Raw genomic sequence first — 15,932 nt, 5'->3', positions numbered from 1 at the left:
CCTGTCACTGATACAAACGCAAATTTGTTTAATACTGCTAAAGAAAAGCAGTCTTGGGCTTCCCTGGTGGCTCAGTGGTAAAGAATCCGCCTGCCAACACAGGAGACCCGGGTTCAATCCCTGGTCTTGGAAGATCCCATATGCTGGGGAGCAACTAAGCCCCTGTGCACTACAAGTATTGAGTCTGTGCTCTAGAGCCCGGTAACTGCAACTGTTGAGGCCATGAGCCACAACTACTGAAGCTCGAGCGCCCCAGAGGCCATGCTCTGCAACAAGAGAAGCCACCATAATGAGAAGCCCATGCACTGCAATGAAGAGTAGCTCCCATTCTCCACAACTAAAGAAAAGTCCATGCAGCAGTGAAGACCTAGCACAGCCAAAAATAAATTTAAAAAAAAGAAAAGCAGTGAGAGAACAAAAAAAAGTGTGAGAACATCTAACATACAGCTATTTCTAGAGGGACCCCAGTAGCTCTAGTCACTACTATGAACTAGGCCCACTAAAGTCTGACGATCTTGCTGGGTTCCTTCGTGACATATTGGCATCAAGCAAGCTGATGAAGGCTTGAACTCATTCTGCTCAACCAACGAGGCATAGGCTGAAACAATGTCAGGTCCCCGGGCTTTTAAGGGTCTGTGGTTCAAGCCAGAACTAGAATCCAGACACCAACAGTAATTAATGGTTTCTCTCTTTATTGTTTCTCCTTTTATCAAAACCTGTCACAGCTGGGGGCCAAAAGGCAGTAAAAAAAAATTCCCACAAATATCCCCACCCCTTGTCCCCAGTGAGTTCTCCCCCACCCGCCACCCAGGGCCTTGGGTCAGCCCTGGGCACACATGATCATGTCCCCCACCCTCGGCCTCCTCCCAGCAATAAATACAGGTGACCGTGATTCCATGAAACCACAAGTGATTTCTCCATCTTGATTGCCCCTCAAGGGGACAAAATTTTAGGAGGCAAAAGAAGTCTTGCCCACCCCCATCTTGAGGAGTGTAAACTTCTTTCCCCCAAGGGACAGGGGAGGTAGAACGCCCCTGTCAGAACCGCAGCAGCTCTAGATAGAAGCGGGGAGAGGAAAGGTTGGGATGCCAGGGAAGAGAATGATTTCCAGCAACCTCACTCCTTTGATCCATTCATCCCTTCTCAGGGTAAGGGGTGGTCCCAGTGTATCAGGGGAGGGCTGATAACAGAGAAGAACCAGAAGGAAGAAATAAAAGGAGGGAGGAGCAGTCTCGTGGGGAAGGAAGAAGAGGAGGCCGAAAGCTCACTGCCGTCATCTTCTTCCAAGAAATGGCATCGACACGCAAGGGAAACAAACGGAGAGGGTGCGGAGGAGACTGAGGGCTCCCAAAAGAAGGCGGAGGGCAGCAAGAGCCCTGTGATCCCCAGGTCTTCACAGGTGAATGTGCTCCAGTTAGAGCAACAGGATATTTGGAGATGATGGGAGATTTAGTGTCAATGGGGTGGGAGAGGTCAGGAGATCACAAAAGAAATTCAGACCCAGGGACAGCCCTCTCATCCTGCCCAGATGCTGGCAGAAACCTGGATCTTGAGATCAGAAAGGTGAAGTCTGGGGAAGGTCAAACTCCAGGGCAGAAGGAAGAGTAACTATCATGACCATCACACCCCACCCCAACATCCCTTCAGTTATCGCAGGTGAATAGTCCAGTCAGATGCCACATTGACGCCAGGCTTGCGCAGGATCAACACCGAGGTCTCAGGGTCATGTTGGAAGGACAGGCGGCTTTCAGGAGATCCTGGTGGAGGAGGAAGAAAGAGTGCCAGGATGAAAAACAATTACTTTCCCGTAGGCAGGGGTCTCCAACCCGGGGGCCAGATCACTCACCTTTTGTCTGGAGTACAACGGTTGCTGGCTTTCCGGCCCCTATTATCACCACCCGCTCAATCCAGATTGGTGTCTCAAAGTGGCCTTTGGGGTCTGCGGAGCTGGAGGAAGCAAAAATGGACACCCAGCAGGAAAACAATGATCAGAGCAGAGAGGAGGAGAGCACAGCAAGCTGCGCGCATCCCGGGGCCCAGACGCCGCCTCCTGCAAAGGCCGCCGAGGAAGAAAGGGCTCCTCCTTACCTGGAGACCAGGGTGTTGCCGGAGAACGAGAACCGACGCAGCAGGAACTCATGGCGAGTCTGATAGCTGAACGTGTGCCCATCGTCTAGGAAGAGCTCTCCTTGGGCCGTACCCTGAGCAGGACGTGGGGCAGGTGAGAGCCTGAGCCCCGGAGGCAGTGAGGGGCGCCTGCCCTGGGGGACTGCATCCCCGGAGGGCGGGCAGACGGAGGTGGCGGTTCCCTGCCCACGCACTCACCTGGAGGCTGAGTGCGACGAAAAGAGTGATGGGGTCGTCCTTCATGCAGTCTGAAGAACGCCGCACTCGCATCCACCGGGGCACGATGGTCCCTCCACGCTGGAACACGGGGATCTAGGGCGAGACCAGGGCTGGGATGAAGCAGCCATGCTGTGCCTCTTGCAAGTCTGTGCCCCCTTAGGAACTGGACTCCAGCATACACACTCTCCCCCCTTCTGGAAACCTAGAGGCACATGGAGCTGGCAGCTGGGCCAGGCATACTCACGCTGCTTAGAGTTACAGGCAGGTACAGGGTCTGCGGACCGTGATACTTCTGGTAGCTCTGAACATCATACCACACCTGTGGGTGCAGAAGATAGCCTCGGTCACTTGCTGCACAGAGGACCCCACTCTCTTCACCCTCTCTGACCTCCACCAAATTCTTTCCCCCACCACGCCCTTTCTTAACTCACCTCCCCTTGGCCAGGCAGATAGACCTGCACACCGTGAGCCTCAGAGTCTGATACAGGGTGAACCAGCAATGCATCCCCTAAAACATGGCAGAATCCACTCTGAATTGGGGGGATCAGTTCCCAAAGAGGGATCCCTAAAGCACCTGCCCCCTTGCACCAGCAGCCTCTGACCCTCCTCCCTTCCTGTACATCCACAGACACATCCCCCACAGGGCTTGCTGCTTCTCAGCCCTACCCCAACCCACCACTGACTGTCCTTGTTTCTCACCAAGCAGGAACTGATCATCTATACTGAAAGTGGTCACATCCTTAGGATAATGCACCCACAGGGGCCTAGGAAGGAAGCAAGACAAGAATGGAAGACACCTGCTGTTGTGGTGGAAGGCAAAGATGCTACCCTAGGAACTGGCAACAAGAAGAGCGCAGGGGTAAGACCTGGATCTGGCAGCCAGTAAGGCCTCAGCTGTGCAACCTAACCTTGGACCAGACATCTGGTTTCCCAACCCACCTTCGTTGCCTCCTCCCCAGCTCCTTCTGGAAAATGTTGTGCAGAGCGACCTTCCAGTGGCCACTTTATTATCCTGGCCTAAAAGGCCCTCCAGGATCAGGTCGTATTTTCCACTCCACCTCACCTACCTCTCCCTCTGGTTCGTTACCCCTGAGACACACTGTGTTTTTTTTTTTCCTACTCCTGGAACACACCAAACTGGTTTCCATTTCATAATGTATGCATTTGCAGTCTCTCCTGCTTGGAACATTCCTCCTCTGGATCACAAGTGGCTGTCTTACTCATCAGTCAGGCCTCATCTTTACATGGCCTGTTTGTGGAACTTAATTCCATTACCCTGTTCTACTTTTAACAAACAGCTTGTCAGTGTTGGCAATTTTCCTATTTACATATTTGTCTACACGTCTCTCTGTCTTCCTCACAAGGGCAGGACACTTGTGTAACTTGTTTCAGGCTCTGCGGGTAGTGATGGATGATGCCTGGCATGACATAAGCACTCAGGGACGTTTACTGCTATTCATCCCTACTGGTCTCTTCTCACTCTTCCCCTTGCAATCAGATTTCCCTCCTTTTCAAGGTCCTGGCGAATGAAGAGAAGAGCCCAGAGATGGAGCCCCGTCATCCCCACTGTCTCCCAGCCACCTCAGTCCACTCTCCACAGACCCAAGTGAATGCCTTACCTCATGACTGGGATCCCCTCGCGATGGGATTGATAGAAGAGGGTGTACCAGAAAGGCAGTAAGGAGTATCGCTGGCCCAGGGCATCTCGAATTATGTCGTGGTACTGAGACGGTAACAGCCACGGTTCTCGCCGACCAGTGTCCAGGTGGGCATGAGCCCGGAAGAATGGCTGGTAGGCACCCATCTGGTACCAGCGCACAAGCAGCTCTGGCTCTGGATTTTTGAAGAAGCCGCCCACATCCGCTGGAGAGGGGAGGGAGAAAGCAAGTTAGAAAGAGGGTGAAGGAGGGCTAAGGAGCGCCCCCAAGGCCCCGGCCTGGACAAGCGGTTCTCTGCTCAAGCCTAGGGTCCGTCTGTGCCCTCTACCTTGCCCCTCTCCCGCCAAATCAAGGCCCCGAATTCCTCCTTCTCTTACCTCCACAGAAGGAAAGTCCCACCAGCCCCAAGCTGAGACACATAGGAATGGAGATCTTCATGTGGTCCCATTCAGCAGCATTGTCCCCTGTCCACACGGCTCCTGAGGAAGAGAAGAAGGAAGGCATTTACATACAGTGAAGGGCTCGGCCTTTAAGACAGCTGACCTCTCTGACCTGTCACACCTGCTCTGGGGCCCCCAGGGTCCTGCTGAAAGTGGTGGAGTTCACCAGAGCACTCAAACAGGGACTGGCCACCCCATGCCCTGCCTCCCTTTAAATGCACAGCTGGGAGGAAGGGCATTACTCTTAGAAAATGGCTGTGTGGACAGACTTCCCTTAGAACCAGACCCAAGTCCTTCTGCCAAATCTCTCCTCCAAATCTTACCGAAGCGCTGGGAGCCAGCAAAGAAAGCCCTGCTCAGGACAAAGGGGCGTTCGATGCCCCCGGAGCGCAGCACCAGGCCATCCGCGGTCGCCATGTGCTGCATGGGAACAGGAAAGAGAGGCGGTAAGGAGCAAAGCCAGCTGCCCGCAGTGCCCGTTCTCGGGCCTCGGCCTCTCCTCGGTCCCCGGCCTCTCCTTGGTCCCTTACCACGTAGAGGCCATAGATGTTATGTACGTCTCGGTGCTCCCAGCCCCCATAGTGCTGGGCATCCTTGAGCATGGTGACCTCAGGACCGTTGAACACAGACGGTTCATTCATGTCATTCCAGACATAGAGGTTGGGAGCTGAGCCCTGAGAACACAAGGCAGAAAATGGGAACAGAGGACAGAGGGGAGGAAGACGACGAAAAGTGTGAGAGCAGAGAGCTCCTGGGAGCCCAGCAAGATGCACCTCTCAGGGTCCTGCCACGATCATCAAGGCCCCTGATATCTTACAAGCAACCAACCACAGCAGGGTTGGCAGGCAGAGACTGACTCCAAGAGGTAGTGTGGGAAAGACAGGCTGCCGTACCTCGTAATTGTCAAAGTGAAACATGTTAGCCCACCAGGCCCTCATCTTGGGATTGGTGAAATCAGGGTAACCAGCTGCGCCTAGAAGTCAAGGATGGCTTTCAACCCACGAAGGGCAAACCGGCCTCCACGATAGCTCCCTGGTCTCCCAATCGTACCTCCTCATTTCTGGGCTCACCTACCTGGCCAGCACCAGCCTTCGTAGTCAGAGCCATCCCGGGTTTTAACGTATAGACCCAGGTTCTGCAACTCTTCGTGTACGCGGTAGCCAGAGTCCACCTTGATGTGGGGATCCACAATGGCCACTAGCTGTGGGCAAGGACCACGGGTGGTCAGAGCTCTCCAAGGATATCGTGCCTGAGAAAACCAACCACAGCTACAGCCCTCTTACCTTCCGCCTCTTGGAGGCCAAATGCTCAAGCATGTTGCGGGGCTGAGGGAAACGGCTGGGGTCCCAGGTGAAATACCGCTTGCCGTCGGCATGCTCAATGTCCAGCCAGATGACATCGCAGGGCAGGTTGTGATCATCGAAGCCCTGATCCACTTCCAGAACGTCAGCCTCATCCCGATAGTTCCAGCGGCTCTGGTGGTAGCCGAGGGAGAAGAGCGGGGGCAATGCCTGGGTCCCTGCAGGTTCGGGGTGGGGGGGATGGGGTCACAGTGGGGTCAGGCTCAACCTGGAGCCAATGGAGATGCCTGGAAATTCAGGGAGCTACAAGGGGATCGGGCCAGAGAACAGGCCGAGGCACAGGACTGCTGAAAATGCACAGTCACCCTTCTCAGGGAGACAAGGATCAGGAAAGCAGGCTGCAGGCCGATGGAGTAGGGAGGCCACATACCTGTGAGACTAGTGTACTGCCGGAAGACATCAAAGACAGAGGGCCCGAGCATCAGGAAGACATCAATGATGCCGCTCTCGGACATCCAGCGAACGTCCGTCTGTGGAGTCTCCCCAGAGCCCTGCAGGTAGTCCAGCATCTTCCCAAACAGGGTCTGCAGGGAGGACCAGAGAGAGGTCTGACCCCACCCTCCTGCTTCCCAAGCCAGTGTTCTCCTGAGTGCTCTCACAGTGGGCTCCTTGAGCCACTTCAGGCTGGAGTTAAACATCACCTCCTCAGTGAGGCGTCCCTCGGCCCCCTCACAAGCAGCCCTGTCCATCCTCCCCCCACCCCCCATGACCATTGTATTTCTTTTGCAGCACTTACCACCACTGAGCTCATCTAGACCTCTGTTACCTGTTTAACCTCTGTCGTCTTCCTTTCCTAACTCAACATACAGTATATTCCCCACGTGGATAAAACGGTCTAGCTCTTGATGCAAACTAAATAATAAACGTATTGATGATAAATGCAGGAAGGTAAACACCTTCCCCATGGGTGTGTGTCTTCTGGGAGTAACTGGGGAACTCGTATGCTGCTCACGAGGCCAAGGCCCGTCTCTCACCCAATCCCAACAGGTATCCAGACAGAACACCCTACCAGCCTCTTCGAAGCAAATGGCCCAGCATGTGCGTCTGACTCAAGGCCCGCTGATCCCTCCCCACGCCTGTGCTCTCACCTTCCCAGCAGTGTTGGAGGATATGTCAACCCAGGTCTCTGCAGCGTTGAGCCAGAAGATGCCTAGGTCCCGAAGGGGGCTGTGTGCCAGGAGCACGGGGACAGACCCATACAGGGCCATGCGGTTGTACAGCTCATACTGGAACACGTCCAAATTGTAGAGGCGATACGGCTCCCCACCCCTGCAGGCAGACAGACCGACCCTTGACGGTGGGCACACAGCCCCCAGCCCGTAGACAAAGATGAAGGATAAACACTGGCCCCTCTGCCCTTTCTCCAAGCAGAAAATCTGACCGCCAAAGGCGCCCTGGGCACGGGAAGTGATCCAGGCTCATCCGGAGTACCCAATCTGTATGCACATTCCCCACAGCCCTGACTTCTGACCCGTTCCCTCCCCCCATCTTGATGTCACTGCGGGACTCACTCGGTGACTTTCAGCCTGAGGTTGTCTGCATGCTCGGGGATCCCATACACATGCTCCATGCCTGGCAGAGAGAAGTCCAAACTCACAGACATGGGGCCTGGAAGAGAAGCAAAAGATAAGCTCCGGAGCTGTTGCTTGACAAGGACCCCCTACGCCCCTGCCCAAGGCTCTCCCAGCCCCTACCATAAGGCTTGCTGTCAGAGTGAGTTTTGAACGTCTCTTCCCAGGCTCCTGGCTCATCATGCTCTGGCTTCCCCTGGGTCTCGTCTGGCTGGAAGGAGGAAAGTGGACCACTGCCCAATCACACACCAGTTCTCTCTCTTTCCTTGCCTGTTTTCTACATCCCATCCCTAATGGCAAGACTAAGCTCAGATTTCTCGGGGGCCTTTCCCCTCCGACCTCCCAGCCAGCCCTGTGCTCCAATTGGCCACCCTCACCGACTTGCCTTGTCGTCATCCCCAGGTGTTTCCTCAGGCTGGGCCCCATCGCCCTCAGCTGGTTCTTTTGATCCTTGCCTGGAAGGTAGGAGAGCTGTCTGCTCCAATCCAGAGGGGGCGGGGACGAGGGGCTAGTGGAAGGAGGGGTGAGGGAATAGAGAGCCAAGGGTCCAAAGGAACGAAGGCATTGGAGGAAGGGACTGAATGTTAAAGCTTCGAGAGGGACCCCCAGTGAGCACAAAAGTGTGCAGAGGATGGGGAGAGACATGAGAAAGGGAAATGAGAAGTAAATGCCACCTGGAGGCGCCTTCCAAACACAGGCCCAACCACCAGCCTCTGCCAGCGCTCCAGAAGAGACAGGCAGGCAGGTCAAGGGCATGGGTTCGGAACACCAGTCCTGGCCCTGCTGCCTCTACCAAGAGACTCTGGCCCCACCTTCCCTCACTGGGCCTCAGCCTCTTGGCCTGACACAGGGTTTTGCAAAGCAAGTGAGTCATAACCATGGTCAAGCCTCTACACATGGTCAGGCTTATATGCAGGGACTTAAGAGATTCTGCCAAAGAATGCTTTCAAGGGCAGCTGGCAAGCAGCTCTGCCCAGGGCCTCAGTGCATGCCAGCTGAGAGCCAGGAACCCCAGCAACAGGCAGCATCTCTCCACCCCCTGGCAAAGCAAAAAGCTCCCTACACGCCTCAAGGACGTTCAACATTTCATCTTCCTTCTCCCAGGAGGCTCCCAGCCAGGGGAATGGGGGACAGGAACCAGAGACCATACAGCTGGGCTAAGTGGGTGAATGAAGGGCAGGCCATGGAAAGGTCTGGGCACCTTCCCTGGGGGCCAGAGTGAGGGGCGGGTAAGGGCAGAGGAACAGATACAGTACCAGCGGTCATGGATTTACCTAGAGAAAACGTTCTTGATCCTATCCCAAATGCTACCGAGCGTGAGACTAACTTTATCCGAGAAACTGGGGCAGGAGGAGATGGGTAGGGAAGGGGGAAAGGGGGTACAAAACCAACACAGAAACAGAAACATAAACGTGAGTTTCAGTCGACAAACTTCCAGAGGTGGGGCAGGGGAGGAAATTAAAACCAAAAACCAAAAACCAAAACCAAAACAAAAACAAGGAAGAAAATAAATCTGGGAAATGTGATGGTGTGAGAAGGGGAGAGGGAAAGGCAGATCTAGGCAGGCCTCCCTGAGGAGGTGCCCGGGGTACAGACGACGGACCAAAGTGACTGCCTCCTGGTCTGTACAGGACCCAGGCCTGCTTCCTACCCTCCCTGCTGGTCAGTTTCTCCCAGTCCCCAGCCCAGCCCACCTGGCTGCTGCCACCTGTCTCCTCCCAGGGACCCGGTGCCAGACCCTACGACACCTCTAGGTTCTTTCACACTAGGTCTCCTTCAGTGCTTGACCCCTGTACTCACGAGACCCTGGGGGTCCTCTGGTGCTCTACATTTAAGAGTCCTCGGGCATTGACACTGAGCAGAAGGCTGCGGTCCTCCAGTAGGTCAAGGCGGAATGGCCGTGCCGTCAAGATGATTTTATAGGGTCCCTCAGCGATGGTGAGCTCCACGCTGTTGTCATCCCGGCCAGAGATAGACAGCCTAGGAAAGAGATCAAAAAGGATATAAGGACGTGCAGAGTGCTAAGAGTAGTCACGACACTGAGAAGAGGGGCAAGCGCTAAGAGCCTTACAGGAAGTGCGCCAACGGTACAGGGGCAGACAAGTTTGACCAAAGGAACCAAGTAAAGAGCCTGGAAACAGACCCAGGCATACTCAGAGCTTTGAAGTGTAACAGACACAGAGGCAGTTCAGTGAGGTCAGGAGGAAAAACATTAACAATAATAGGGAAAACACATCTTCTGTAGAGGAAACAAATGGTATCACAACCCTGTCTCATTTCAGATACAACTCCAGACAGATTATGACTTAAAATTTTCAAGTAAAACCTTTAGAAGAAAATATAAAGAAATGTTTTTCTGACTCTGAGGTAGAGAAAGATTATTTAAACACAACTTAGAAACTGTGAACACCAGACTGATGTACCTGACAACATAAACTTCAGAATTTTGGTTAATTGACAGATACCTTAAGGCAGTCAAAAACAAGAAAAAAGTCTGAGAAACTGTTCCAATCTAGAGGAGTCTAAGCAGACTTAACAACTAAATATAAAACAGAATCCTAAATGGGACTGTCGGGAACAATAAAGTATGGACTTTAAGCTACAAGGATATATTGTACAACTCAGAATATAATATTTTATACTAACTATAAATGGAATAAGACCTTTAAAAACTGTGAATCACTATATCATACACCTGTAACTTACATAACACTGTACATCAACTACACTTCAACTAAAAAAATGAAAAAAATCAAAATTAAAAAAAAAATTTGTAAAAGACCTTTAGTTAACAATAATGATCTATTCATTAGGCATGACAAATATATAACAATGATGTTGAACAACAGGGGAAAATAGGAATTCAAGGTATAGAGGAACTCTCATAATATTCTTGAAACTTTCCTATAAATCTAAAATTATTCTATAATTTTAGAAAAGTGAAAAGATAAGCTACAACCCAGGAAAATACAGCTGTAAAACATGTACGTAATAAAGAACTCGTATCAAGACTAATGAACTTCTACAAATCAGCGAAGACAAACAACGTGAAGGAGAATGAGCAGAGCCGTGCACTTCCAGTCCACAGAACAGTAAACCAGAACGACAGATAAACATAAAGATGAGGACGTGCTCAGTACATCATTAATAAACCGCAAAGACAAGCAAGCCAAGACCATCACATGGTATCATCCTACAGCCCTTCCACTGACAAAAATTAAGTCCAATAGTACCAAGGGTCGGAGAAGATGCAGTTCAGTAAGTCTCATATATTGCTGGTGGAAGTGTAAATTGGCAAGCCACTTTGGCTTTATTTTAGAAAGTTCATTATTTCCATATTCTACACTCTGTAGTTCTTCTCTTAGCTATACATCACAGAGAAACTCCTGCATAGGGAGACAGGAGACATGGACAAGAATGTTCAAGCCAACACGGTGAAGAGTAAAACACTGGAAAGAACCCAAATGCGCATTAACACAGAAATGGAGACGTTAAGTTGGGATATATTCATGTAACACAATATTATACAGCAGTAAAAATGAATTTCTAAAGCTACATGCAATAGAGTTACATACGTAAGTGAAAAAAAGACAATCTCAAAAGGTCTCATTCACTAAAATACTTTCCCTACAAAGCTCAAGACAAACAAAAGCTCAAAAACAAACAAAATCACATAGCTTATTGCTTAAGCACATGCACATATGTATGTATGTATATGTGTGTTTATACACATATACTCACAACATAACTGTGAGAACAAAGAAACAAGGGAGCAATAAACTTCTGAGTAACAATCACCTCTGAAGGAGTCAGGGGTGCAGGGTACGGGGCAGTAAGATGTATGTGTTTGGGCTGGGTGAAGGGTTTATCATGTTATTTTCTAAGTTAAATACTTAACAGAGAGCCATGCAAGGAACAATGACAGGGTGTCATGGCCCAAGTACTTGAATAATCCTATCCTGAATACCTGGGGAGAAAGAGAGGAGAGAGGAAGGGAGGGAGGAAAGAAAGAAAAAAAGACAACAGAAAAGAGAAGAAACAGACAAGACAAGACAGTGGGACAGGACAGGAAGGGAAGGGAGGAACCAATTACAGAGACACTGTATTCCTAAAGGCAAGTTCCATGGCCTTGCTGATTTCCTCTTATATTGAGAAAGCTGTATTTGTCTGCTGAATGCACAAAGATAAAGGGTGAAAGAGAAACCAAGCAAGGGAGTCCCTGGCAGTCCAGTGGTTAAGACTCTGCTTTCACTGCTGAGGGTGCAGATTCAATCCCTGGTGGGGGAACTAGGATCCCATGAGCCATGTGGCTCAGCCAGTCAATCAACAGAGAAAACAACTGAAACAAAGGAGGAGATGCAGGAAGGTTGAGGAGAGCAACAAGGTGCCATTCATCTATTACCCCAATGTGGAAAAGAAAGTCATCCGCCAGATAAAGGTTCCTCAGGAAGGAGGAAAGGGCCATGGAGATGGCTATGTTTCTCAGGGGAAATTTACCCAGCTGTGGGGGGATCGGCCACCAGCACATCCGGCACACGGTATCGGGGCCGCCGGGGCTCGAGTTCATCGATCCTGATGCGAGTCATGTTCTTTTGAAGTCCTTGGAGCTCCAGCACCAGCACCACCTGTGGGGGCAGAGGTCAGGGAGTGGAGAAAGGAAAGAGCTACACCGAGGAATGCCCTCTGAACCCACTTCGCTCCTGGGGGGATCTCCTCCTTCTAGCCCTTTGCCTAAGGGATCTGAGACCTGAATTCCTCACGAAGTAAAAGTCCCAAGGTTAGATGGCATGGGATGTGGGCCATAGGTTTCCCCTTCCCCAATTACCCCCTGGCCATTTCTCCACCCCCATTTGACTCTTCCTTTTCTCCCCTGACCTTGGTGACTTCGTTGATCAGATGGACTGTCAGCGCATCAGGACCAAGTTGCAAAGAGTCCAGTAAGGCTCGGTAGGGAGAATGGCCTGGCCGTATGCTTCGCTGCCTCCTGTCAAGTCAAACAATTGAGAAAAGGGTAGGGCTCCCTGAGGCCCCTAAGTCCTTCCATCAGCTGCAGTGACCCACGCTACCTCACCTGCCAGATACTTCCCACATCACCCTACTTTCCATTCCAGTCTCCCAGAAATAGCATACTTGCAGAAGGAACTCTCGTCACAGGTCTTGAAGTTGCTTCTATCCACAGCGAAGGTAATTCCCAGACAGACCCCTAAACAGGCCAGTACCAAAGCGGTCCAAGACCTAGAAGGAAAAGGACGACGAGGGAATAATCAGAGCAGGATCAGAAAGGGCCCCACTTCAGAGGTGAGGGCCTCTTCCCACCACAACCCTAAAAGGGGAGCAAGCTAAGACTCCCACTAAACAGCAAAAGAAGGCAAACTGGACCCAGAGTTAAGTGTTAAGGCCTGAGAAGTTGGCTCACTCACGCCTTCCCTTCAAAAGGCAGAGGAAGTGGACAAAGGATCCTTGGCCTTCAGAGGCCAGGTATTGACTCAGGTTACATCAGCCTCTTGAAGGAAAGGCACAGTATCAGCCAGTCCCAGGGGACGTGGTGGGATCACATGTGTGGAACACAGAAACAAAGTTTAAGCCATGCCTGTCCACAGAGGGGAGTGGCAATGAAAACGTTAAAGATGTACCCTCAGCTAGCCTGCTGGTCACACTTCCTGGGGTCCTAACACCCCTAACGTTCTAATCATCCTGCTCCTTGGACCTCCACTCCTGTAACTCTGACATATGTTACCACTATCACCACCTGAGCTTGAATAACAAGAGCTAACCTGTACTGAGCTTCCCTTGTAGTTCAGCTGGTAAAGAATCCGGCTGCAATGTGGGAGACCTGTGTTCGACCCCTGGATTGGGAAGACCCCCTGGAGAGGGAAAGGCTACCCACTCCAGTATTCTGGCCTGGAGAATTCCATGGACTATATAGTCCATGGGGTCACAAGGAGTCGGACACGACTGAGCGACTTTCACTTTCAACTTGTACGGAGTCCTAATATACATCTAGGAGCCTGGCTAACTGCATTATATAGTTTTTAACTCTATCTGTAGTTTTCAGTAGTGTCAATGCCCAGGTCTCACCCCGAAGTTCTGATCTAACTGGCCTGACGTAGGACCTGGGCATCAGATTTTAAACTCCCCTAAATAATTCTAAGGCTTCTGGGGCAGCTAAGTGGTAAGGAATCTGCCTGCAATGCAGAATATGTGGGTTCAATCCCTGGGTGGGGAAGATCCCCTGGAGAAGGAAATGGCAACCCACTCCTGTAGTCTTGCCTGGGAAATCCCATGGACAGAGGAGCCTGGCGGGCTACAGTCCATGGAGTCGCCAAAGAGTTGGACACCACATAGCGACTAAACAATAACAAAACAGCTCTAATGGGCAACTAGTGTGCAGAACCAACTTTTTTATGCACTAACTCTTTTCACTTTGTTTTCCTGGTGAATGTAGGATTGGAGTTTATCTCAGATGGGTACACTGAGACATAAAAGATTCAATAATTCATCCAAGACTGAACAGACAGCATGAGGTGATAGCAGGACTGAACTCTTGTGTGACTCTGGGGCTCAGGTACTTCATGATGTACAACAGAGTGCACCAGCCACCAGCAGGCCCTGCCTCACTGAGGACCATCACCCTAAGGTTACTACAAACCTGCCACTTCCCCAACATGCTATTAAACGACAGACAAGGGACTAACAGGTTTATTTAAGCAAGTGAGTTTGTTACGGATATATTCATCCATTCCGAGTACATCATAAACAGGCATTCTCCAACTTTAGTGTCTCTTAAAAATTATGAGCAGTGACTGTTAAATGAAAATTCTCAGGTCCCAGGGAATCTGCATTTTTCCCAGTGACTGATCTAGTAGCACACTTTGAGAAAGCATTCCATATAGGAGAGGGAAAAACAAAACACAGCCTTCTCACCACTCAAACCCTGCTACTTGCTAATAGGGTAGCCAAAGAGTAGGGCCTACTAAACACACGGTATCCACCATTAGCCTCGGTATCTGCTGGAAAGCTAAAGGTAAAGAAATTCACCAGGAAGGAGATTACTGAACAGAGTAAGCCCTCCAGTTCCAGAAGAAAAGGCAAGGCATACCAGGCTAGACAGAAAGGTGAGGAAAACATCAGGCTTTGTGGTTTAATAGGCCAAGCAGGAACAAGGAGCAGCAAACCAAGCAGAAGAAACGCTCCCAGAAAACTCAAAAGCAAGGCATGTGCCCCCCTACCCCCAGCAGGAGTGACTGCAGCAGACACTCTGAGCCACTGACCCCATGTCTACCGGCCCAAAGCAGAAGTAATCAGAAGTACCCTGAGTTAAATACTCTCTGGAGTCTTATTTGCAACATCTATAAAATGGGTTTGGAGAGATGCCAATGTGGATAAGATTTCTGAAAGATTTTTCAGATGTAACCTGTTGGAAGGCCCTAAGAACTCCGGAAGGCTTCGAACGCCCCTGAGCAAGAGGTGGTCACAAGCCAAGGTTAGGAATGACTCGCAGGGAAAAGTGCACCCGTTTATTGTTTCAGATCACAGGTTTCCAGAATAGAATTTACGATCCATGCTTTTCCACTGCTGCCAACGGTACACGCCTCTCCCCACCCTAATACATCCGTTAGATCCTGGTAAATACTTTGTGGCGCTGATTGACTGTCTCAAGCCGTTCTTTCAGTAATATTAACTAGAGAACGCAGACCAAACCATTGTTGTGTTTGAGTAACATCATCCAGGTCGATTGTGAACTTACGAGATCCTGCCCCAGCCGTGCCCAACGACCGTGAACACCGAACAAGCCAGGGATGGTGTCCACGTGAAGACCAGGGCAGGGCAGGGTCCGGGCCTCTCGAGAGAAGGGCAAGGGCAGTGGAAAGCAAGACTGCCGGCTACGGTGCTTCCAGCCCGGCTGGGGGCCGCAGGGCAGCAGGCTGCATTCCCGGAGGCTGGGCCGCGTCTCGTCCCCCGCCCCGATGGCCCCGCGCATTGCAGGAAAGAGGCGGCAGCTTTAACCGCCGCAATCCGACAGGGAGGGCGGCGGCTAAGAGCGGCCCAGACCAAGAAGAACGCACGGCTGCGGCCTTCTAAAGCCACCGGTCCGGAGTCCCAGAAACAAGGGCCCCCCAACGCCGCGCGGATCTAATGCGAGGAGGCTGGGGAAACCTGAGGCCGGCTCCAGAGAAACAGAGTCCTCACGAGGCCGGGGGTGGCGGAGTCTCAGGAGAACATACAAGAAGGATAGATACGGGATTTAGGGGCCTGGGGGCGTCCCGTGCGCGCCCCCGGGATCCGAGCTCCTCACCGCCTCCTACGCGCCTCCACTGCCGCCACCGCCGCCATCTTGTGCCGGGTTTGCTCCTTGACCCGGAGCTTCCCCTCCCCCAGCGCGCGTTGAGCCACGTATCTTAGTGCCCGCCCCTTCCGGCCTCCTGATTGGCCCGACCACACAGAGGCCGGGCGTTTGTCCCATTGGCGGAGGGCTTACGCTAAATGCTCATGGGGGCGGTGCCGGGGGCGGGGAGGGGCGGGGCTTGAGGGAGGGGGCGGGATTGTTGAGCCAGG

General features: G+C 51.7%; 1 protein-coding gene across 3 annotated transcripts; it reads right to left on the bottom strand.

Moving 5' to 3' along the window:
- Window positions 1-675: 675 nt before the first annotated feature.
- On the bottom strand, window positions 676-15,776 carry GANAB (glucosidase II alpha subunit). Of its 3 annotated transcripts, none has more exons than XM_043871657.1 (25): window positions 15,673-15,776; window positions 12,507-12,611; window positions 12,252-12,360; window positions 11,874-12,001; window positions 9,177-9,356; window positions 8,651-8,716; window positions 7,762-7,831; window positions 7,500-7,587; window positions 7,317-7,413; window positions 6,894-7,074; window positions 6,176-6,329; window positions 5,728-5,963; window positions 5,519-5,645; window positions 5,338-5,417; window positions 4,975-5,118; window positions 4,768-4,864; window positions 4,382-4,483; window positions 3,966-4,209; window positions 3,046-3,110; window positions 2,778-2,854; window positions 2,591-2,665; window positions 2,326-2,439; window positions 2,089-2,201; window positions 1,847-1,947; window positions 676-1,757 (listed from the first exon to the last, which is right to left on the bottom strand). In XM_043871657.1, exons 1-25 carry the CDS (start codon window positions 15,708-15,710, stop codon window positions 1,648-1,650), a joined length of 2,901 nt encoding a protein of 966 aa, XP_043727592.1. In that variant the 5' UTR covers window positions 15,711-15,776; the 3' UTR covers window positions 676-1,647. The 3 variants fall into 3 exon arrangements, with proteins under 3 accessions (XP_043727592.1, XP_043727608.1, XP_043727599.1); XM_043871673.1 differs by lacking the exon at window positions 15,673-15,776 and adding an exon at window positions 15,124-15,148; XM_043871664.1 differs by lacking the exon at window positions 8,651-8,716.
- Window positions 15,777-15,932: the final 156 nt, after the last annotated feature.

The sequence above is a fragment of the Cervus elaphus genome, chromosome 2 (genome assembly GCF_910594005.1).
Source record: "Cervus elaphus chromosome 2, mCerEla1.1, whole genome shotgun sequence".
Taxonomy (NCBI): domain Eukaryota; kingdom Metazoa; phylum Chordata; class Mammalia; order Artiodactyla; family Cervidae; genus Cervus; species Cervus elaphus.
The sequence above is the reverse complement of the archived record's forward strand: the minus strand, read 5'-3'. Positions and strand labels throughout refer to the sequence as shown.

Bases quoted from the DNA above. Each gene is read 5' to 3' on its own strand.
- GANAB (XM_043871657.1), bottom strand. From the start codon at position 15,710: ATGGCGGCGGTGGCGGCAGTGGAGGCGCGTAGGAGGCG. The intron at 7,588-7,761 runs GCAAGTCGGTGA...TCCTCCTTCCAG, and splicing joins CACCTGGGGATGACGACAAG to CCAGACGAGACCCAGGGGAA. The intron at 4,484-4,767 runs GTAAGATTTGGA...TCTCTTCCTCAG, and splicing joins TGCTGGCTCCCAGCGCTTCG to GAGCCGTGTGGACAGGGGAC.